Source organism: Telmatherina bonti (assembly GCF_933228915.1).
Source record: "Telmatherina bonti genome assembly, chromosome: 6".
Lineage (NCBI taxonomy): Eukaryota > Metazoa > Chordata > Actinopteri > Atheriniformes > Telmatherinidae > Telmatherina > Telmatherina bonti.
Genome location: NC_136624.1, coordinates 28,346,224 through 28,370,253, shown reverse-complemented (window position 1 = coordinate 28,370,253; position 24,030 = coordinate 28,346,224). Strand labels below are relative to the sequence as shown.

General features: G+C 37.7%; 3 protein-coding genes across 3 annotated transcripts in view; 1 reads left to right on the top strand and 2 right to left on the bottom strand.

The window, feature by feature from the left end:
- Positions 1 to 1,562: 1,562 nt before the first annotated feature.
- Positions 1,563 to 15,079, bottom strand: mst1 (macrophage stimulating 1; the record flags this gene model as incomplete). The annotated part of the gene is made up of 19 exons (XM_079242580.1): positions 14,970 to 15,079; positions 14,692 to 14,751; positions 14,109 to 14,253; positions 12,433 to 12,548; positions 12,215 to 12,329; positions 10,419 to 10,555; positions 9,736 to 9,856; positions 9,450 to 9,568; positions 7,054 to 7,228; positions 6,569 to 6,699; positions 5,783 to 5,885; positions 5,409 to 5,545; positions 5,265 to 5,297; positions 5,064 to 5,178; positions 4,897 to 4,974; positions 4,212 to 4,358; positions 4,018 to 4,128; positions 3,587 to 3,722; positions 1,563 to 1,724 (listed from the first exon to the last, which is right to left on the bottom strand). Exons 2-19 carry the CDS (start codon positions 14,738 to 14,740, stop codon positions 1,563 to 1,565), a joined length of 2,130 nt encoding a protein of 709 aa, XP_079098706.1. The 5' UTR covers positions 14,741 to 14,751; positions 14,970 to 15,079.
- Positions 15,080 to 15,195: 116 nt separating this feature from the next.
- On the top strand, positions 15,196 to 20,138 carry abhd14b (abhydrolase domain containing 14B). Its single transcript, XM_079242766.1, has 4 exons — positions 15,196 to 15,257; positions 16,524 to 16,738; positions 17,078 to 17,319; positions 18,959 to 20,138. Exons 2-4 carry the CDS (start codon positions 16,525 to 16,527, stop codon positions 19,136 to 19,138), a joined length of 636 nt encoding a protein of 211 aa, XP_079098892.1. The 5' UTR covers positions 15,196 to 15,257; position 16,524; the 3' UTR covers positions 19,139 to 20,138.
- A 3,689-nt stretch (positions 20,139 to 23,827) lies between these two features.
- cacna2d2a (calcium channel, voltage-dependent, alpha 2/delta subunit 2a) overlaps positions 23,828 to 24,030 on the bottom strand; it is a gene marked incomplete at both ends in the record, with an annotated part of 156,082 nt that continues 155,879 nt past the window's right edge. Inside the window, one exon of the mRNA XM_079241511.1 lies at positions 23,828 to 23,950. Coding sequence (XP_079097637.1) covers positions 23,828 to 23,950 — 123 coding nt within the window. The remainder of the gene's footprint in view (positions 23,951 to 24,030) is intronic.

Sequence of the window (24,030 nt, the reverse complement as noted above, 5' to 3'; positions counted from 1 at the left end):
GAGATCGGGGCTGAGTTTAAACAGTTTGCAGTGTCAGTTTCATGATGTAATTCAGAAAGTTTCAGAGTGAACATCCACTCTAACCACATTTGGATTTCTTTAAAGCACAACCCAAACGGTAAATTCGAAGACACCAAATGCTCCTCTTCAACCAAGACACAATTTCTCAGGTTATTACCATAAGTTGCAAAGTAAAGACTAACAAAGAAAGCATTTGCATACTTTTGTCTCAGCATTTATCAAACATTTAGTCACGTTTCCCAGAATTTCTTTTTACACTTGCTGAGAGCTTGAAGTCATGCATGACTCTGAATAGTCATCTACTATTAATATTACTACATGAAAGTGAAGAAAAGGACACCAGTCATAACTGTCAATCTGCTGTTTCTAAACTGTCCCTACTCATCATCAGTCCCTCCTGCATTCCAGTTTTTCATATGAGTCTCAATTTCTTAAAAAAAAAAAAACTAGATTAAAAGAAAAAAAGGTCAGTGTGTAAAAAATATTGTTGTAAAAACCAACCAATGAAAGCCAGAGTGGGAGATATTCTGGAGAGACGGGGGAGGGTTTGCATGAGAGAAACTGTGTACGTGTCTACGATGAGAGAGTTCAGTGGCCTTCTGCAGTCTGAGATTTGGTTGGACTCTGATCTTGAGGTTTATTTAAGCTGAATTCCGTGGGCTCATCAGGACTGGGTTACAAAAATCCTCCTATAGAACTAGAAAGAATGTGCAGCGCATACAGTTCTGCATAAGGCACAAAGACATGTCTTTAGAGGTGGGGGCAGGCATCAAAAGACAGGCAGAGGAGGGATTTCTTTTAGAGGCTGGGGGCAAAGAGGGTATTTTGGAGCTCCATTCAATGCCTGCAAGAGCAGGGGAGGCATAGCATTTTCTGGTAAAAGGTGCGCTTACAGGGGATGTTCAGAACCTTCAAACTTATCTGTAAACTAACACACCTCCTCTGTCATGGATGCTAATTATCTGCAGTCAGTCTTCACTGGACCAGAAAGGCTACAACACATTTAATACATGTTCTAAAAACATGTTGTCACTAAAAGTTGACAACCCTTCACTTTGAGCCCACATAAGTCACAGCAGGCTACATATGACACTTAAAAAATGGATAAAACTACACTTGTCAACAGATAAAAGATTTTATTAGAACAATATTGAATAATGAATAAAAATGTAATGATATAGAGTATATCCTCACAGGAGAAGTTAAAACTTATTATTAAGTCTTCCCAAAATTTAAACATCCACTTACTTTTTCATGATGAATCTACTAGAGATTTAAGTTTGCATGTTAATGCATTGCAGATATAGAAGATGTAATACAATGTAATATAATACAAGGATAGTCTGTATGCATGAGTACAAATTGGGCTTTTTATGAAATAATAACGACATAGCACCACAAGTAACATGAGAAATTCTTATTGTATATATTTAATAGTCATATTTACCAGTTTTCAATCCAAAAGAAGCATAAGAAAAAGTCTTGCAAGTTTTTTTCTGATGGATTTTATCAGTTCTATTTTAGATGACAGTATCTTTTCACTAAGCCATCTCCATGACCTTCTTGATCCAGTCCACATACATAGAGACACGGATAAAAATGTTGGGCTGCCCCGGGTGTCCGCAGCGCCTCATGGGGATGATCACGCCCTCAAGTACCCAGCAGTCCCTGTTCTGACACGCCAGAGGGCCGCCATAGTCTCTCTGCAGACACACAGTAACAACAGTCTGGAGTCATTATTTGTCTCTGTTATGACTGACTGTCACTGCTGAGGTTGGAAACATCTTGCAGTCACATCTTGCCCAGTTCCCTTGCATTATCCAAATGGTGAATGTGTTTGATTTATAGGAACTTATAAATAACTGTATGTTCTTTGCTATGGGTGATCTAACTCATCCAAAGAATTTCTTTACCATCAGTATTTGAAGGACTGTTCTTCGCACAGTATATAGCAAAAAAAAACTGTGGAAAATTGTGTTTGAAAAGTTACTTCGGAATTTATTGCAATTTCTAAAATATAAATACAGAAATTTGGAACAATAATGTAGTAGTCTGGACATTTTCCTTTTGCACCAACCTATGTTCATTTTATGTAATGTGTTGTCTCTACTTCAGATACAGATAATGTTGAGGTTGTGCAATAATTAATTTAGTGTATATGTTATTGATCCTATAATTTCCATTTTCATATTTGTGGATGTTGTTTTAGTGCATGTGCAAACTCAAACCTTTAAGCACACAAAACTTACACTTTTTCTGACCTAATGGAGCTAAGATAGCTAGCATTACTTCCAGGGTACATTTTATGCAGGCAAGAAAAAGATTTTAATGATGCTTCTATAAGAACAGGCACAAATGTGTGTGGCACTGGTTTAAGACAAAAGGATTATATACCCGGATATTTGATGGAATGTAGAGGCCAGATCTATGTAGGTGCAGCCTTGGACTGAGCACTTGGAGATTTCCCCTCAACATAGAAGAGGACGGTTTGCTCTTTATCTACTCTCCCTTTGCTCTTTTGCTTTATGTCGGACAGTGTGTGATATGACCAGTAGTTCACTAAATGATACTTAGACTGTAGGTTCTGTCTTATGTTGTATCATAATAAAATAATAATAAAAAAAAAAAAACTTCTGTACTTTTGTTATACTCTGATACGTAATGGCAAACTTTACAATACTGTAAAACAGAGTAAACACACGGTTAGTAATCATTAGCCAACGCCTGTAAACGTAATGACAAAATAATTTTACTTTAATAAATAATATTTTTAAGTTCATGTCTTTTCCAGGCATGCAGATAAGACATTTGATTATAAAGCTGTGGTTTATTTTATTCATACTATTAGCATTTTTAAGACTTAAAATGTACTTTTGGTTCTTATTGCTAAATAGATTTTATTCACTTTTTTAGTGCTATCATTTGTAGCATAGTAAACAGTGGTCAGGGCTCTCTCAGTCTGGAGAATCATTAGTTTTCCTCTTTGGTGAACTAAAGCTCAAAGCTTATCAGACGAGGAATATCTGAAGACTGAAGTTTTCTCTGCAAAAAACAATTCAAACAACAGCAACAAAAAATCTCAGAGGTTTAAGCAAGAACTATACTGTGGATTTTTGCATACTGTCACTTGTGCAGCTGGTTAGCTTAGCTCAGCTTAGCACAAACAGCAAAGGAAACAGCTGGTGGAAACAGCCTGATTAGCTCTATCTCTGAAGCTCTCAGGCACAGTACCCCTTGTAAAACCAAACAAACATGCAGTTTGCTTTGGAAAAAGCCTACAAGAACACATTTTCCAGCCTTCTGGTAAACTGCTGACCAGCTTCTGGTTGAAGCTCCATGATCCCACACGATTTGCTATTGTTTGTTATGAAGAATTACAGCTTAAATGCCATGGTAGAATTTGGTAGGCATAAAAGAAAATGGTGTGTGCGTGTGTGTGTGTGTGTGTGTGTGTGTTTGGGTATACCCTTTGTTTCTTCCCAGCATGTTTTATTAAGGTTGTTGCATTTCATGATGGAAATATTGAAAATGTTCAAAAGTCCAGTTTTTCACTGTGGATACATACCTCACAGGCACCTACTCCACCCTGGAAAGAGTTTGTGCACATCTCGTTTTCGCGAACACGACCTCTAAAGTATGTGTTGCATTGTGTGTTACTGGTAACTCGTATGTGTGCCACATTGAGGACAGTCTCATCCCCAGTCCCTTGAAAAAAACAGAAGGAAGGAGATGTTAGTAACTAATATGCTTAGAGAGCTGGAGAAATAAAAAGGATGGAGAACAGATGTTAAATAATTTTGGAAATAGCTATGCCATCTGTTGCTTAAGAGACTGAATAGCTCTCTCATTTAGATGCAATAGTATGTCAAGGACAGAGGCAGGATGCTTGCTTTATATAAGTCATCTATTTGCATCTGTCTCAACTGATGCATCCTGTAGCCGCCAAAAGTGCAGGATAGAGTGAATTCACTGTCAAGCTATCTTAAGGGGTCACACTTGCCTTTCGTTTCACCCCATCCTGCAATTTCACACATAGTTCCGTCAGGCACTATGTAGCGCTCAGGAGGGAGGCAGATCTGAGAGACACGGGCATTGAACTGGGCGGGGCTGCAGACAGAGAGAAGACAGAATAAATGGGAAGTTACTGGTGGAAGATTGTGCGTCTGCAAGTGGCATTTGATAGAACACACTATTCCAGCTGCAGCATGACCAGTTGAGACTCAGATGGTCCACAGACAATCTTGGTGAGAGGGATGGTTTGCACAGTGGGCTCATCGTCTTTTGGATCACGAAAAAGTGTTCCCATCATTGCAGAGTAGCCAGGCAGGTCCACATAGCTGTGCACAGAGACGCAAAGTCAATAGAAATACAGGGCAGTTGTTAAAGATGATAAATTCCAATTTACAGTTTTTTAACAGAAGAATTACAATAAAGTGCATGATGTATATAACTTATTACATTGTTATTACACAGTGGACATATATATATATATATATATATATATATATATATATATATATATATATATATATATATATATATATATATATATATATATATATATATATATATATATATATAATAATATTTGAAATATTATTATTAAATTTATAACTATGACATATTTTTAAAATTATAGGGTTCCAAGAGTATTTTTATTTTTTGGCAGTTTTGTGTCCCACATTACTATTTTCATTGACACTCTCTGGTCCATTTACAATTACTATTATTTAACAAAAGAATACTTTTGTACTCTTTGTTACTCTTTGTAAAAGCAGTACTTTTCCAAAGCTAGATGTATCTCTCTACAAGAATACACTTCTTCCCAGAAATGTCACAAAATGCAAAAAACAGACAACCCTCTTATTGAAATACCAAGAGGAGAAACACTGTTTGGTGCTGATCACCCATCTGGGATTCACCAGAGATCCTCCACAGAAGTGGTTTCCTTTTCTGCAAACAAAGAGGTCAGAGGTCATTCACAGCGCAGCAGAGTCAGTTTTGAGTCTTTATCCCTGAACATCATCAGCTGTCAGACTGACCTGTCTCTGAGACTCACTGTCCATGGAGAGTTCCCAGGCATCCCGTTGACGATACGCGTCAAAGTCACCGGAGTGCGGTCGTCCCTCTTTCCACACTCATTGAACTCCACCTTCACTGTGGTCACAAAAACACAACACATTGCAGAAAACCCAATTGTGGAGGCTTGTGGCAGCTTGCTCCATATTCATTCACAAACTAACCTACGGGTTCTGTCACGGACACTTTCTCTCCAGCTGTTTGAAAACAACAACAACAACAGGAATGTTACACTGCCCGTCAGAGAAGAGGCGCTCTGGAAGCCCAGTACAGTGGAGAAACTTGACACAGAAAGTAGAGATGTTTACCACACTGCTTGATGGCACAGTAGTCAAACTCGGTTTTGGGGTCTGTGGTGTAGCACCAGGGTCCGTGCTGATCTCCATCTGGATTACGACAATAGTCCTCTGTCAGATTGGCCTCAGGGTGTGTCCGTGGGTTTATCCTGAAAGATCACACAAAACTTTACTATCAATTTATTGATTTGAGGCTTAGATTATAACATGAGCTTCCTTTTTACTGGGATGTGTTCGTTTACCGACCACATACTGACTTTACTCATTAGATTGAACTCATAAGACCTTTTAAATTCCACTTAGAGTTCGTATAACATGGATTTTGAACATAAATTAAAAATGAAACATTTGTGTATATGTGTCATAAATGTGTTTAAAGCTTGTACTTGGTTTGGTGAGGTGTGTTGACGTTCCATTTCTGGCAGGTGATGCCTTTGCGTGTTTTGCGGACAATGCCTCTGTAGTTTTTCCCGTTTTCGTGGTAGCAATCTGAAAACAAACATTATTAACAGGATGATAACAGCAATAAAATATGGCAGGCAGTAAAAAGTGTCAAAAATGGACTGATTTGCAATGTTTTAATAAAGACTGACAACCAATCAAATGGCAGGAACTCCTCTCCGACTAACTCAAAACCTTTTGTGCAACCACTGAGGGAAAACGATGCACCTTTAACAGCTGGCCATTAACAGATCAAGAAGCAAATAGACTCCACTGAAAAGAAGAGAGGATTTATTGTGCACTTTCACTGAATATTTGTAAAAAGCCAAGAATCTTGTTATTTTGTTTTGTCTACTAGTTAACTTCAAAAAGTTAAGTTATTGGTAACTATTTCTGCACGATAATAGCTGATTAATAAAACTCCGGCAGCAAAATCCTCCTCTTCATTCAACAAATACGATGCATTATTATTTCTTTTTGAAAACCTATGATATGCACAAGAAGGGGACTGAATACATAAAGTTTATTAAATTGTTAAAATTCAAAATATTTTGTCAGATTGTCAATGTTGGAGAGGAGTTATGCCACACAAGTATTACAACTCTGCTTATAATTATGTGAATATTGGATCGAAGATATGGAATGATTGGAGTGCATTAAAATATAATTAAATCTAGTAAACAGTAATTCTATACAGTGATCCATTCTCTAAAAGGAGTGAGAAGTTGTACCCTCAGCTTCTATGTCGTCTGCACAGCGTTTGATCTGCAAGCAGAGAGCAGTCCTCATATCTGGCACAGATGTGAAGCACCAGGGAGCCTCTGACCCATCTGGGTTACGGCAGTAGTTCTCCTCCAAACCCCTGCATGACGCGTAACTGAGAATCAGCTGCATGCAATAAGGAGCATGTCACTGAAATAATTTGATTGGCTACGTTTGAGATGTAGAGGTCAAACTGAATTTGCTTAAATTAATAAATGCAAAGCTTGTAATCAATGCTGGCATCAGAATAACAAAAAGGCTAAATGTTCATTTCACATTCATATGAGCACTTAAAGAGCGACCCGCTTTTCACTCTGGAATTATTGACCATCTATCATCTACTGTCAACTTTAAGTGGGCAAATAAGATTCGGAGAAAATTCCCTGCAGCAATGCTTAATATTCTTGTGCAAACATGCATCTGAGTGCAGGGGAAAAAAAGGCAAAGTACTTACTTGCACTCGTACGTGTTTGGGTAAAAAGGGTGTTCATGAGGGTACTGGGCATCCCACCGCTGGCAGGCTATACCTGATGTTGTTTCATTGACTGTACCACGGTAATCCTCCCCACGACCACGGAAGCAGTTCGTGGTGAAGCTGGAGCGCTGCCGCTTCTCCACACGAACTTCAGCTGGACAGCAGGTACAAGACGGAGAGAAAACAAGCTGCTAAATTTACAAAACAGAAACTACGAATGCTCTGGTGAGGCAGGAAAAACTAATAGATTTACTCAGAATATCACAATAGAGGCCAGCCTCATTTCCACTATGTTGGTATGGTGACATAGAATTGTGCTGCTCAAGGGTGGATGTATAACCAAAATGTTCTTCATGCATTTGCTAAGTTTTTTCTCATGAACTTATGCATTATTACTTGATTGATGAAGGTGACAATTTTCCAAATATCAGCATGTTGATTGAGTTTCAGCTTATTGAGAAATATAACATACAGCATGAAAGTAGGACTTGTATTTGCTCTCTTTGGGTCAAACTATAACTATGACAGATGATCTACAACTTTACGTGTCTTCACGTCACCAGGCGACTGCAGTTAGACAGACCTACTGTGTCAGTGTCTGGAGCACGTTAACACCTGGATGAGAAAGCATTTTCTGCAATGAAGACAAAACTGAGATTATTCTGTCTGGGAGCAAAGAAAAGAGGATCAGAATTTGTTAACACCTGGAGACTTGGGCTCTTAAAGTCACCCACCAAGTTTGTAACCTTGAAGCGTTGATAGACTTTCAGCAGCCACATTAAGCTGCCAAAGAAACAACTTTTTACCATCTAAGAAACATTGAAAGATTTAAAAGTTTAGTTTTTATAGAAGACCAAGAGAAACTTGTTCATACATTTGTCTCAAGTGGACTAGATAACTGTAATGATCTTTACTGCTCAGAGACTAATCATTTCCAGTTGGAAAACTACAACCGGCATAAGTAAATTTAATAATAAAAGCCTTTATGAATAAATCCATTTTCATAGATATTTCAGTTTTTCAGAACAAAATTTCTGTGTTCTTTGTTTCCTTCTAATCACGTTTGTGTGTCAGATGCAGAAAAAAAAAACCAACACAGAAAAATGGTATTATATATATATATATATATATATATATATATATACATATATATATATATATATATATATATATATATATATATATATATATATATATATATATATATATATATATATATATATATATATATATATGTATATATGTATATATATATATATATATATATATATATATATATATATATATATATATATATACATATATATATATATATATATATATATATATATACATATATATATATATATATATATATATATATATATATATATATATATATATATATATATATATATATATATATATACAAACATAAAAACCGGACAAAACAAAGTTTGTGGTTGTTTTTGTCTTCATGACGTCCATTTATCCCAAAATTCACCACAAGATGGCGCCATTTTATTGCTACTTTTCTGGCCTCGTGCTCTGCTCACACTGGGAAAGCCCATGTTGCACAACTGATGTTGAAATTTGGTAGAAAACACAAAACATGTAATCATCCCTGCCTGTTTATGTTCTGTTGATCAGCATGTCTATTGACTGTATAATTCTAAATCTTTAAAACTAAAATAGGTGACAAAAGGCTTGCAGTTATATTCATTTTATAATGAATGTAGTGTCGAAACTGTTATTGTATTGCTATTGTAAAATAATGAAAGCTATATTTTATTATACATTATTTTATTATAAAAAATATACAGAAACCAAATTTAAACTTCAACAGTCTGCTTGAATTGAAATAAATTAAATTAATGTTTTAATTAACCTTTACTGAACCTGAAACCCTCTGAGGAAAATCAAAGTTTCAAACACAATGCCTTCACATTTCACTCTGAATTCAGACAGAATCACTAGTATCCAAAGCACAAACCCATATTTGGGAAGTAATTTGCACAAACACTGACAAGGTTTTATTTCTTGATTTACTTCAAGCGACCAAATGCGACTCCCTCCGAGTCTCTAATTGCAAGAAGGAATCAGCTCAGATTAACTCATGTTTTCATTTTCCTGCCAGAAGGAGCCGATGACAAAAACAAAACTGGAAATAAGCAGGTAATGAATTCAGGATGAGGTACAAAACAGTTCTCCTAATACTATGAAAGCTAATATTATTTTTCACCGATGTACTTTCTGAATGAGACAACGACAGACTTTTACAAAATGATGTACTACCATATGAATTGTTTTGGCCATTTATTGGCCTAATGTGCATCAATATTCAGTTTTAAGGAATGTGGGAAAGGGTTCCGTTGTGTTTTCATCAGAGTTCTTACTGCATTTCCTGATTTCACAGTTTTCTCTCTCAACCTCTGGGTCAGTGGTGTAACACCAAGGCACTGGAGATGCATCAGGGTTACGGCAGTAGTTATCATCTAAACTCTTATCAGGATACCTAAAGCGCACACACATACACACACACACACACACACACACACAGGAAAGGGGAAAAAAACACTTGACTCAAACAATGTTAATACAGTGGGACAGTGAGTGAGTCACAATATAAATAATTTTGGCTTATTATGCACACCACAGATGTAGCAATGAATGAACACATACTTTTCAGGTTGGTAGATGTGCTGGTGAGGGTACTGCTGGTCCCATCTCTGGCACTCCCTCCCACTCACAGTGTGATCAACCTGACCCCTGTATTCCTCTCCATTACACGTGATACACACCTCTGCAGCCATTAACACAAAATGAATCATGCTTAATGTGAAAAAAAAGTCACAAATAAAGTAAAGCCTTACTTTACATCTCAGTAATTTTCTGATAACTTCATCCAAAGAAACTGACTGTGCCACTTGAAGCTCATAAGAGAGGGATAGGTAGTTATTGTAATTGCTAATTGCAGCCATCTTGCTGTAAGTGCACAGCATGTGGCAGGCCTTCCAAACTCGAGAATAATCTGACACTAGCTTTCTGTAGGTGTGTGCATCACGGTGACAGCAAATCTGCATAGAAGCTACATTTTCTAAGAAAAAAATCTAAAACTTTATTTTTTCCGGTTTTATTTATTCATTTTTTGTCGGGTTTAAATAGATCTGTGTATCCCTCTAAAAATGAGCTCCAGATTATGAATTGTAAACTATTAAAGAATATTTTCTAATTTGATCAACAACAACTAACATTTATGAATGGCTAATAGGTGTTTTTCCACTCCGACAAAATACTAAGGACATTACTGAAATGTTTTAGGACCAGTACATAAAAATGATAACATCTGCTAGCTGTTTTCCTACCATCTTTGCACTGTGGGATGTTGCAGCTCTCGTAGCGCCGCTCTGGGTCGGTGGTGTAGCACCATGGGCCGATACGATCTCCATCTGGATTCCTGCAGTAGTTCAACTCCAGTCCATTACTGGTTGTGGGAGTCCATCTGAGGCAAGCAGGGAGTTTTAACCAGGAGTGCCAGATTGGCACAATAACTTTAATTATGTTTTGTAAAAAATATACTGTTACAGCAGCACAAATGAATTTATTAAGAGTGTAAGTTAAAGTTGTTTCAACTAAGACAAAGCTCTCCATTACATAAAAAAAAAAAAAAAAATCAAATAAATCTGACTCATTATTACTTGTTTTAGTTCAGTCTGTGTGACTTGAAGGTAAAACCTTTTCCCAAGAAAACTGGAACACGATGAAAATATAAAGTGGAACAGGATGCAAAGTCTGAAACAAGTTTAAGTCCTATATTATAACTAAATATCACAAAAAAAAAACACATTTTACAATTTTACCTTTTTGTTTTCAACATGTACTCATTTCAAAGTAGGTCAGCACATGTTTCAATAGATTAATTACAGGGGGATATTTACCACAGTATTACATCATCTTTTTTCACAAATCACTGTAATAAGTGTCTGGGCACTGAGGAGACCAACTGCTGTGCTTTTCAAGTGTTTTTCTCATTCTTCCTTGATATAGGATTTTAACAGCTCTTCAGTTCGTGACGAAGAAATAATGTCGTAAATGTGTTCAGTGGGTGGCAGGTCTCATCCGAGGACAGTTAAGTCCACAGCCAGGTTGCTTTAATATGCACGAAATGTGTTTTAACTTTTAATAGAGCAGTTCCTTTCTTGGATAAGACATCATCTTGATGGCAGCTCAAAAACTAAAATTAACCGTTAATAGTTGCAGTGAGCAGTTGGCAATAATGCAACCAAGTTTTTTGTGTGTGTGTGTGTGTGTGTGTGTGTGTGTGTGTGTGTGTGTGTGAGTGAGTGTCTTGTCCAGCGTTTAACCAACAGAATGATGGTCTGGATGCTGTGTTCTGCTGAGCAAATTTACTTTGCCAAGGGGAGCATTATATCTTGATTTTCTAAATTCTTATTTTATTTCTCTATTTATTTTGCATTATTGTTTGTATTGCAGAGTTTGCTCTGCTGGACCGGACCAGAGAGGATAGAAGGGGAAGAAAAAGAGAGAAAGAATGCACCCAAGTTAAAGACACCCTCGTGAGATATCAGCTCGGTCGATTGAGAATAATAAATACATTATTTGACCATAAAATCTCTGTTGTTGCCATATGTATAAGTATAGACCTCAGGATTACTGTCCCGCTGGTACATGTGATGAATTATACCTGAGGGCATTGCAGTAAGATAGAGCACAACCCCATCATTTCGCAAAGGATAACAATGCTAGTGATTACATGCACACTGATTGATCACAAAGTCACTTCTTCATAGTGATGTTTAAACTAAACTATACTTTGGGTTTTGTTTTGTAAACAATATGATTTAATTATTGAGCAACAGTTGAAAATAAGCAAAATGATCCCTTATTATAATCATTACATATATATATATATATATATATATATATATATATATATATATATATATATATATATATATATATATATATATATATACATATATATATATATATGTATGTATATATATATATATGTATATATATATATGTATGTATATATATATATATGTATATGTATATACTATATTTAACCTCTGACAGGGTTTAAAGAGTAAAGGACAGAGATCAAAAGTTGGGAGGAAGAAGACCACTACAGTCTCACCTGTGATCATGAGGGAACTTGGACCACCACTGTTGGCAGGTGAGGCCACTTTTTGTGGTAAAGACTTTCCCTCTGTAATCTTCCCCTTTACCCACAATGCACTGCCTGACATAGACTGCACAGAAAAACGAACAAGAAAAAACAAACAGCTTCCAATCAAACTGCTGCTGCTGCTACACAACGCTGATCTCTGTAATGTCACTCGCTGTGAATCTCACCTTTCTTCTGGTAAAGGTCACAGTTGACATTTCTCTTCACCTCAGCGTTGCTTCCGTCGGCCACCCAGGGCAGGTGTTTACAGGAGATAGTCGGTCGAGTTTCGTAGTTAAAAGCTCTGAAGTTGGAGAATGTTTCCATGTAAAAGCTTTTTCTTTATAAGAAAAATGCTAGAACTTTACAATGAATGCTAAACAGTTCAAAACTCTTCTCAAATGTTTTACCTTAGTGGTACATTTTTCAGTAAATATTTGGTCCCACTATCTGATCATCTGACTGCACATTTAATGTCCTATTTAATAGTGTTCATTTTGGCCGTCTGCAGTTTCTTCCAGGCTCTTATTAAAATATTTTTACTGTTTGCAAATTCCTGGTAAATTTGTCTCGAATAATAATCTTGTAATGCATAATGTCCCTAAAAGCAAGTTATTAAGTGAAAACAACTTGATGATTGTATATACATATTTTTCTCACAATTAACAGATACACTAGAAAAAACCCCCCAAAACATTTCCCATAGTTTCACAAGTGATCAGCTGTGACTTCTGATACAAGCTGATCTAAAAAGTGATTCATTACATCCCTGTGAAAAAAAACATCTATTTTCTATCAAGGCAGTGATTAAGAAATAAGCTAAAGTGACAGAAAGCATTAAAACCTGGCTTGGAATATGATGTGAATGTGTGTATGCATCTGAACAGCTAGGAGGGAGGGTAGTTCAGTTCCATGTGTGTCCTCATGCTGATATGATAAAAGCAAGAAACTGATGTCCCTTTCCTGGAAAAGACGAGCACCATATGGCAGCAACACCTCTACGGATCTGTGACATTATTTGTAAATGAGTGAATGAGGAATTTGTTATAAGGATCTGTGTAGTCTCTAGCTGATGTTAAAAAGATGCTATTTATGTATGACAAACCCTTACTGCTTACACAGACCTGGCCAGTCAGGTGTTTTAGAGCAGCAAAACATCAATGCCCTGCTTTAAGTGGTCATATTAAATAAGGACTCCATCTGTTAAGAGTTTTATTTTTTTCTAAAGAAAACACAAATGTGTTCACAAATGGTTAATAAAACTTCTTGAAACTTTTAGCATTTTCTGCTTGTATCACAGATTATGTTGTAATACTGATCAAATATAAGTCAAATAGTAGCAAATGGTGTGTTTTTCAGGGGGCCATAGCAGATTTGGAGCAGGAGTTACATATCAGCAGAATGGCGAGAAATTTAAAGTACTGTTCCATCTATCCATCCATTTTCTGAACCGCTTGTTCCAGTTAAGCTGGTGCCTTTCCCAGCAATCAGTGGGGGAGAGCCAAGGAACACTTTTCTAATGTTTTATATTTTTGATGGCATAAGACATACAATGAGATTATTTTATGAGGTTTAATGGGCCAGTATACAACATTTTAGAGTTGTAATTGCTTTAAGCTGCATTATATTTAGTATACACCCAATACTTCATCATGGATCAGATCCCACTTGTTTTTTTGTAGATCTGTATGTGTTAGAGCCACTATCTATCTATCTATCTATCTATCTATCTATCTATCTATCTATCTATCTATCTATCTATCTATCTATCTATCTATCTATCTATCGATCGATCATTTTGTATTTAAAATGATGATTTTTCAATTTGCTACCCACTCACACACAATTGGTTTGTGGTTTATACCTGCAGTCCAGTGACTGTGAACAACGAGTGGCACAGTCTTCCAGGGTCAAACCTGGAAACAACTGCACCCGCGCTGAGTTCCAGGAGGTCGGAGCAAGTTCTCTGCCCTCAGAGCGCTGGAAGTTATTCAGAGGACTTCGGTACCCTGTTTATATATAACAGAACCACAAACATAATGCACACATGCTGGGGCCGTATCTCTGTTTAGTCGTGATCTTTAGTGGAGTATAGGAGATCAGTGGTACCATATGGACCATTTGGGCATGAGCCTGCACACATATAACCTTTGGACCAAGACTCTGCTGGTTTGTGACAGCAGAGGACAAGAGCTTCAAACAGCATTACATCTGGTTACTGAAACAAACATAATAGTTCAACAGCTGCCAGCACACAGTCATGGAGTAACAATCCCAACTATCCTCTTACTCACTGTCTGAAAACAAATGTCTGCTTAGTTTATTTTTTACTTTTAGTGCACCAAATCACATCACATCAAATATATATGAATTCAAATTAGTTTAATCAACAAGTCAAAGAAAGTTTAGCAGATTTAAAAGACTTATAATTACAATCAGTGACTTACCAGTGGCCACAGCAGCAGTCAGAAGAACACAGTGCAGGAACAGTTTCATCGCTTTTTACACTGGAAGATAAAACTCTTGTCAAACTGGAAGGAAATGTAAATCTCTGCTACGTAGTCTCGTCTCTGTGGTGAGTTTGGATGGTATATATTAAACTTCAAATCTGCCAGAAATTAAAACAAAGAAGGAAAAAAAAAAATCTGAGATCAGCAAGATTTTTTAGAAATCCTCAAAGAAAAGTCAGAGAGCAGGAAATTCTGAATAAAACACCACCACCTACACGAGATTACTGAACTCTTATCCAAACAGCGGCCTCAATCCCCAAAACACAGCCAATCAATATACTTATTAATCATTAATAAAGAGTGACACATCGGTCCGCGCTCGTGCACACACTCAGATGGGACAATAAGCGCAGTTCCCCCTGCGGCCGCTAGATGTCAGTAGGAGGATCTCCAGAGGTTTCTTTTTTTTTTTCTTCTTCTCTTCTGCCCTGTTTTCCGGGAGTTGAAGTGAAACTGCAGCTGTTTCTTTGTTGCTTTATTTCTCAGTTTAACCATCGGGCCAGGTAAGAAGCGGATTGTGTTTTCTCCCACTGGTTGTGACGAATAAGATCATGTACAAAGCGCGGGCTCGACATACAAATAAAAATGATCTAATTTGGACTTTGATCGGACTTTTTATCCCCCCATCTGAACACAAACCTTTCAACATTTAACCGATTTTACTTTAAATGGCAGCGTGCTTGTTCATGACCATCAAATATTCTGTACAGGAAAGTCTGTTTTTATTTGCAAAAACATTATTTTTCTCTTTAACTCCACACGATGGAAGGAAATTAACCTGTTTGTTGTTGTGCAGGTCAGCAAGAGACCTGTCTTTATTAACGCAAAAAATATCTATTTGACCACTTTATTAAAATGCACCATAAACAATTATATAAAAGTTTTTAATAGTAGGAAATACTTACCAAAGGGATGTAAAGGTGGGTGTAAATTGTAGGTTTAAACTGCCACACTGCAAAAACTGAAATCTAAGTAAGATTAAAAATCTTAAATTGAGTACACATATGCTTATTTTTTTTTTAAAGGTAAGATAATTCTTAGTTTTTATGCCAGAGAATTCCTAGTATTCCTAGTATTTTTACTTGTTTAGAGAAGTCTTGACAAGTTGTTCTTGTTCTGTTGGCAGATAATTTATCTTTTTTTTTAAGCAAAATTACCTAATATTTGTATATTATTTTCTTGTTTATTAAGGCTGAGTTTTTGCAGTGCAGACCGTAAAGTAACACTGCAGCAAAATAACATACACTTGCTGTTTACAATTAAATCCAGTAATACACTGATAAATTAACACTGACAGGAAGCAGTTTTCTGCACCAAAAACTCTGTTTTTAAAGCACCATTTAAAATGTGTTTTTGTTTTCCTTCCATCATATTTACTGGAGAATTATTTGCTGTTTAAGACTTGCACAGATCAATACCATATAGGTATAGGAACTTTGTATTAAATATATAATATTGCAGATTTCTACAGATATTCCTGAACTACTTTTTGTCAGTAACTTAAATAAACTAAATAACCCTGGCTTCTTTCTTGCAAGTCTTATATTGAAAACAGTATCAGTGTGAACTTTATATCAAATATTACACTAAACAGAATTATTCAATTCAAGGAAAGCTTTTCCCCTTCACTCCTTACCCTGTGACATTTAGTATTACTGTTCAGAAAGATACATTTCTAATGTGCTTCATATAAATAAGTGATGTGTCGGACAGGATAGTGACAGTTCGATCTGTGAAATAAAACAGGTAAAGTGTGTCTTTCTCCTCAGGATGTCGGCTGTGAAGATAACAGAGGGAACGGTGCAGGTTGACATCTGCAAAGCGCCACTCTTCTACAGACAGAGCGAACCTGCCACTGGAGAAGCAAAGATGTCAGTTTTACTTCTTCACGGCATCCGTTTCTCATCAGAAAACTGGCTTAACATCGGCACTCTAGAGACTCTCGCTCAAGCCGGCTGTCGTGCGGTTGCCATTGACCTGCCAGGTGAGTCTGCTGGATGCAAACTCTTATACCATACACAAACCTGGATGAGCAGCACAATGCATGCATTTTTCTTTTTTTTTTCTTTTCCAGTGTAAGTGATGTGATTAGTTTCACTGTAGATATTTTTTCGTGGGAGTTAAAGTTGCAAACAAGTTTCTATGTAGATTCAAAGAAATCCCTTCGTTCGGGGCGTTCTGCAGCAGCTATAAATTTCTTTTAACCTTTGAGTCCCTAAAAAGATTAAGCTTGGAGAAAAAATAAAATGTCCTAGATTCCCACCTGCCGCCCTCTTCTTCCTCTTGCAAGCCTCCAGGAGTCTGCTCTACTCTTTCTCTGCAGAACTCGGCCAGTCCAAATCAGCTAAGGCCCCAGTAGCTCTGGGGGAATTGGCCCCTGCAGGTTTCCTCCATGAGGTGTGTGAGCGGCTTCGCATGACCCCGGTGGTGGTGATCAGCCCGTCCCTCAGTGGGATGTACTCTCTCCCTTTCCTCCTGCAGCACCAGACTATGATACGGGCTTTTGTTCCTGTAGCTCCGATTTGCACTGACAAATTCACAGCAGAGCAGTACCAAAGTATAAAGGTAAGGGTGTGTGTGTGGAGATGAGTCTCCTCAGTATCCTTTTGTATTTTCTGATTGTATAAAAGTTTTCTTTTTAAAAGTGTGCTTTTCATCCCCACTAAAGGAAAACATGAACAGCTGCAAATATAATTTTCCAACTCACCCATGTTTCCTTTTTTCTTTCTTAACCCTGTGTGCCATGACCCTCTTTAGCTCAAAATTTCTACTCCTAGACTGAGTATATCTGTACAACCACAAAGGGAACACTTGTGATATTTGTCAGGATTTGTAAATCACAGTATGTGTGTTACTGGTGAAGAATAAATTAGGACGGCAAACATTAAAATTGGAAACCATGATTTAAAAAAGAAAAGAAAATCACATGATCAGCAGCTCTTTGGAATGATGCACCAGGTGCTCTACATCTCTACTGAAACATAGCACATCATGTGCAAATGATCTGCAAAAGTGCTCTCTGCTAAAGTGAAGCAAAACAAGAGTAGAAAGGTTTTAGTTCAGAATATCTACATGAGGTTTCCAAAATGGGTATTTTGACAGTTTGGCGCCATCAAGTGAAAGGAATTTCTTCTCCTTTACTTTAACAGGAGATGCTGTATTTTATAGCTGGATTTTATTGACAGATTGACTTTGAAAAATATAGTTCTGTATTCTCTCATAAAGTAACAATGGCAATTTTGTATGTAGAAAAAACACACGTAATTGTCATCAGACTGAATGCAGACCATGTTTTGCTGTGTAGCATGCCTTAAATGTCGATGCAGATACTGATGTGTTGCTGTTAGATGATGAAATGTTCCAGCTCTGCGGCTCCCAAATACAGGCGACGGTAACTAGAATGCAGTCAGAAAGCATGCAGTCAGGCATGCGGCTAAATGACACGGATGATTCCAACATTAACCCTGCCATCCTGCTAGATGTTTCTAGAAATATTCTCCATTTTTAGAAAAACTTTTAAAGCATACTCTGCTGACTTTATTCCAGATAGTAAATACTTTCTAAAAGCTGACAAGATATCATCTGAAAAATGATCATTGCATGTTCTAACTGAGAGTCCTAGCTCCTGTTATTAAATGTCATAAAAAACCAGCCTTTCTTTGTGTTACATTTAGAACCCAACATTTTATTGTTTGCTTATTATTCAGGATTGGAACTGGCACTGTGAGTTGCACAACAACTGTGCACTATGAATCCTGCAGATCAGCAGGTGACAATCCTGCTGTTGTGTAGGAAGTGATGAGCTTAGCTGCTCGCCCAAAAAAGCCTAAGAAAAGTTGTGAAGAAGTCTTGAGAGGACTCTAAACATGAATTTCATTGTCAAATGCAGTTTAATGTTAAAAAGTTTAGAGGTTTTTAGAAACAGACCCCAAAGTCCCAGCATCTGGGAGGTTTCTGTGTTGGCACCTTAAAAGTCGGGCTTGCTTAGTTTCTAAAGGGTTTGTTTCTCATCGTGTTACTCTTATTTTCTTTCATTTCCTTCTTAATAATGGATTATAGTTGTTAAAAATCAAATTCTGGTCTCATCTTTTCACAAGTTCTATGTTTATTGTTCAGTGCTTAGCCTTAAATTTAAAGAGGGAAAACAAAGAGTTTTAGGAGAGAAAACTCTGGAAATGATTCACTCGTGTGTTTGTGTGTCTAGGTCCCAGTGCTGATTGTTTATGGTGACCAGGACACTCAGCTCGGGGAGGTTTCGTTCAGTAACCTGAGGAATTTGCCCAATCACAGAGTAGTGGTGATGAAGGAAGCGGGTCACCCCTGCTACTTGGACGACCCAGACACCTGGCACAAATCTCTTACAGACTTCCTTAATACGCTGTGAAGTTCTTTGCTGCATACAAGTAGAGAAATGACTCAGAGGGGCCTCTCAAACATGCATTCAGGAGGAATTTAGGCCACAAGGTCCTCCTGCATGACCTGATTCTGACAGTTTAATGATGCCTGCAAATCAAGTCTGATCTAACATGACAGCAGATGATTTGTTCCTTTGAAAGTTTAAACATTTTGGGAAATATTTGCTTCCTTGCTGAGAGCTGCCTGATTGCACTCTCGTGTTTGGAGGATGAGTATGAAGGAATTTACCACCCAGCTCTGGGTGGTAAAAACCCAGCACCCTACCTATAGTCTCACACTTTTGAATTAAAACCTTTACACAAAGGTGCAAACTATCACCACACTTGCCCCTTTTTTCACATGTAAACTTGCTTAGATGTTACTGCCTCCTTGTGGTTTTTATTGGTCAACATGCACTATTTTAATGCCACAAATCAGCGGTCACACATGTGGAGCTGCATGTTTTCAACTGAACAAATATCTGCTTCAACTAAAAAAAAAACCCAACAAGCTGCAACTCACCACAAATATGTCTTTAATATTGTCTTTGATGTTAATATGATGTTACATGGACTGTTTAATCTAACCCTAATCTTCATTTACGGTCTATGGTGCAGACCAAGATGGAGTTGAAAGAGATGTGATTTTTTGCATAGTCATTCTGTAAACAGGTGAGCATTCATTTGGTAAACTGAAAGTACTCTCAAATGAAAGAAAAAAAAAAGATTTACTGCTGCATCAATAGTACTTTGATTGGACTGGATTAAGGGTTTCCATACATGACAAAAAGTTATTTGTATTGTTGGTCTCATGCTAAGCTAAGCTAGCCAGAAGCTAGAAGCTAGCTTCCCTGTTGAACTTTAACATCCCTAATAACTTTAATAAAATAACTTTAAATCTCATTTGTTATTATTGTTTAGATTTTTAAACTAGATTCAATCTTTCAATTTGTTGCAAACAACAAATCACCTGGTTAATAAATGAAAACACCGCACAACCATATGAAGTGAAAAATATGAACATTATTTAATAACTGATTCTCTGTAATAAACAATTTGAAAATATTTTACAAGGAGTCACAGACACGATATTTTACAAATTTTGCCCTCTTCTTTTTTTTTTTCTCTCTTTAGCTTAATCTGTACAAAAGAATGGAGCGACATGGACCAGTGCCCAAAAAAGAAGGAGCTAAATCTTCCACACACACAAACATTCACACTCACACACGTACAAGAAGTAAAACAAAACAAATGAAAAACATTTTGACGCCAGATCTCAAACTTATCAACAGTGCTGTATTCCTATATATATATTTTTAAAACTTCACTTTAATTTCGACTGATTTTACTTTTTTTATTTTTTTCCTCTAAATGTTATTTTTCACACACTTGTCAAACATGATCACATAGCACCAGACTACAGACTAAAGAATCACATACGCACGTGTCTTTCCCACAGAGACGCACCAACACAGCTGCAGCAAGGGTTGGGAGGGCGCTTCATGAAAAATCCTCTTTTACTTCTTTTAAAGTGAAGTCTTAAAGCTGACCACTCCATCTCATCCCCAAGCTGGCCCACTTTTCTATTTTTTCTTTGTTTTTAGTGTCTTTTTTTTTTTTTATTGTTTTCTCTTTTGGCAAAAGTAAAACTGTCAAACCAGAGAAATCAGGTGTGTGTGTGTGTGTGTGTGTCCGATCAGGATGCACACACATACGTTACTATACGATTCATCCGTCTGTCTAACAGGCCCATGCTGCTCTGTGGAGACCCACTCCCTGCCATCTCGCCCACTCACAGAAACACCTGGGGAGGGACGTCCCTGCCTCGCTTCTGCTTTGTGTTTGACATCACCCAGCTGGGCATGAATAAGTGTTACTAAAAGTTTGCTCAAAGGTGTGTGTTTGTCCATAAGGTCTCAGTGCAGGTGCACAAAGTGTAGGCCTACGTATTTAGTTAATGTGTGGGACCGTACAGATCCGGGAAAAGAGAGGAAGTTGCAGGGGGTACATTTCCACAGGCACGTGTAGCGTTCATTTACAGACAGTGGAAATAGTGAAAATACAGACAGAATTAATGGCACAGGACAGAGACAAACAAATGCCAGAAAAGTAAAACTGCATCGAGCATCAGCGGACGCTGAAAAAAGCCAAATTGGAAATGCTCATCTTTGATTTTTAACAGTCATGAACTTTTTTTTTTAGTTTTCGCAGGTTTTATTCAGAGCTGAGCTGCAGTTACTGTGCCAGCATGATCTGTCACATCAAATAGTACCAACAACTGTACAGAGCGTGTAGTTAAGGTTCCGACTGTTGCGAGTCATCCCACCTGAACATCGAACGTCACAGGCTTTTAAAACTGAAAAACTCCCACCGGCCTACAAGCATTTAATCAACGGGCATCAATCAATAACTGATCATTCCAAGAAGGAAAAATAGAAAATTAGAGCTCACTGTACTTACTGCATAACACCAAGAGAAGCCAGCGGGGGGAGTATTAAAGGATCTATTTGTGCATGAGAAATGGGGTACATGTGGGGTATCAGAGCTCTGCTTTGTGTAACACTAAGGCATTTAGAGAGGCTTTGTTTACTATGCTGCATTTGAACAGAAAACACAGATGAACTACACATTCTTTCACCTCTGCTCCTCTATATTCATATTTAAGCAGACTGATACTTCTAGATGCATCTTTTTATTTCAGTAAAATCCTTTTTTTTCTCCTCCACAACACTGGATTTTGTCTGTTGCAACACAGAAACAGGAAAGAAAAACAGCTATGCAAGCACAACTGATTTCCCTACGCTCTCACTTAAAAGACGTTCCCTTTGAGGGTTTTTAAAATAAACGCACATACGTCCACACACATACACACACGAACCAGGCAGAACTGCAGTCAGGTCTCACTACAAAAATAAAAAGAATAAAAAAAAAACAAAACAAACACTTTATGGCCATTTAAGTGGCTGTATACTGATAGTGTATCGTAGCTCTATACATGGCTTTGTAAAGGAACGGTATAGTAGCTCCATATGACAGACAGGAGGCCCTGGAGGAGAGCAGCAGGAACAGCCGCAATGGCAGAAACATTAAGCTGAGCCACACAGTGTGTTGGCTCTGCTAGCTCTATAGCCAACAGACTCGGCTTCCTGTAGCATCCAAAGCTTAAAACATGGCTGCTTTATAAAGGTACTATACAGTAGCTCTACTCTTACACAGCCGATGCGTTCCAAAACAAAGTGCGTCAAGGCACTATGAAACAGAGCGGTCCTAAACATGGGAGTCTAAATAACTTTTCACACATTGCAATGATTAAATAACAAACTGTGATGGATTTTGACCAGACTTCTACTGCATGTCATCACCATATTTAGTGGCCTCTATCTTCTGCACTTCACTCGGACATGTTGATAAGCCCCAATCCCCTCAGCAGCGGATGGTTTTGAAGTTTCAACAGCATTAGTCAAAGGTAAGTAAAGCCCGAAAAGGAAAAGTGAGCCGGCCCCTCGCAAAGAAAGCAAAGACCTCTGTTGACTACAGTGATGCTTTGCTGTGACAGAAGAAAAGCACATAGATAAACTGTGGTTCGAAGCGTTGCTGGAGAAGCTTCATGAGGATTGGCAGAGGTGCTTTTTTTCTCATCAGAGGACAGAGTTTTTTTTTTCTTTTAAAACATCTGTCTAAACTGGAGGTCAGAATGGTCGATCGATCGTTAAGAATACTACACGACATCAATATTCCTGCAGCAACCAAACACTGATTCATATTTAACAGCTGGCTTGTGAGCCAGAAAACACTACCACTTGAATAGTAAATATGAGAAAAAACACTTCAAGAAATGTGATTACCATCATGTAATTACGATAATCCACAGTGGATGCCTTTTAAAAGCATTAATCTGTAATTAAGAGCTGCACAAAATGAGTCAGGATTCAGCTGCTGAATATCTCCTCTTGCCTTTTGTTGTTCATCCTAAATCTAAATCCATTTCCTTTGGGTGTTTTGGCTACAAAAATAAGACCACGTCAAAGTATATCTTGTTTTGGCAAGCATGATATAGCGCTTAAATTGCCGTTAACATCTATCTTCCTTCCCAAATTAAGACCTAAATATAATGCATGTTTGGAATATTCACCACTTCAGCAGTTAATACTTGACATTTGGAGTCATTTTTTTTGTTATTTTCTTCTGTGGTGGCTCTAACTGGCTGGATGGTCCACAGCCTTTTAACAGGTGAATGATCACGAGCCAATTCTCAGATGGTGGAGAGGAGAAGTCCTGCCATCTGAGGTGGCTCAGATTCTCCAGTCTAAATATAGTATGAGGTCCTTGATGATAAGATCTACTTGTCCTTACGCCCCTCGCTTATCTGAACAGTGAAGGTGTTGGAATATTTGTATGGAGGGTTGATTTCTCTTTTCTGCGTTGCCTCTGATGATCCAAGTGGTCTGGCACCACCTGTTCTTCTTGCAGATGAAGGACAAAAACGTCCGGCAGTTGTCACGAAGCGACACAGACAAGGTAGCGCGGCACTCTGGTCTTCCAACTTCCTGTGATGGGAAGTCCCATTATTACTTATGACTATGCCAGGGGGAGGGCGTTGGGGCACAAGGGGGGGGGGAGGTCAGGGATGGGACAGAAGCTCAGGAGGACTAAAGTAGGATAAGTGCAGCAGAATGGAATTAATGTAGAAGAGAGTGAGCGTGAGGACTGACAGCTGGATAAAGCAGCAGCAGCTGAATGAGCAGTAAAGTGTAGAGTGGCGGACGGAAGGAGTGACCCCGCCCACAGTCTGACGTGTTCTCCTGCAAAAGAAAAAAAAAAGAAATGATAGAATTATAATGAGAAGAGAAGAAAACTGATGGTCAATCCACATTTCCTGCAA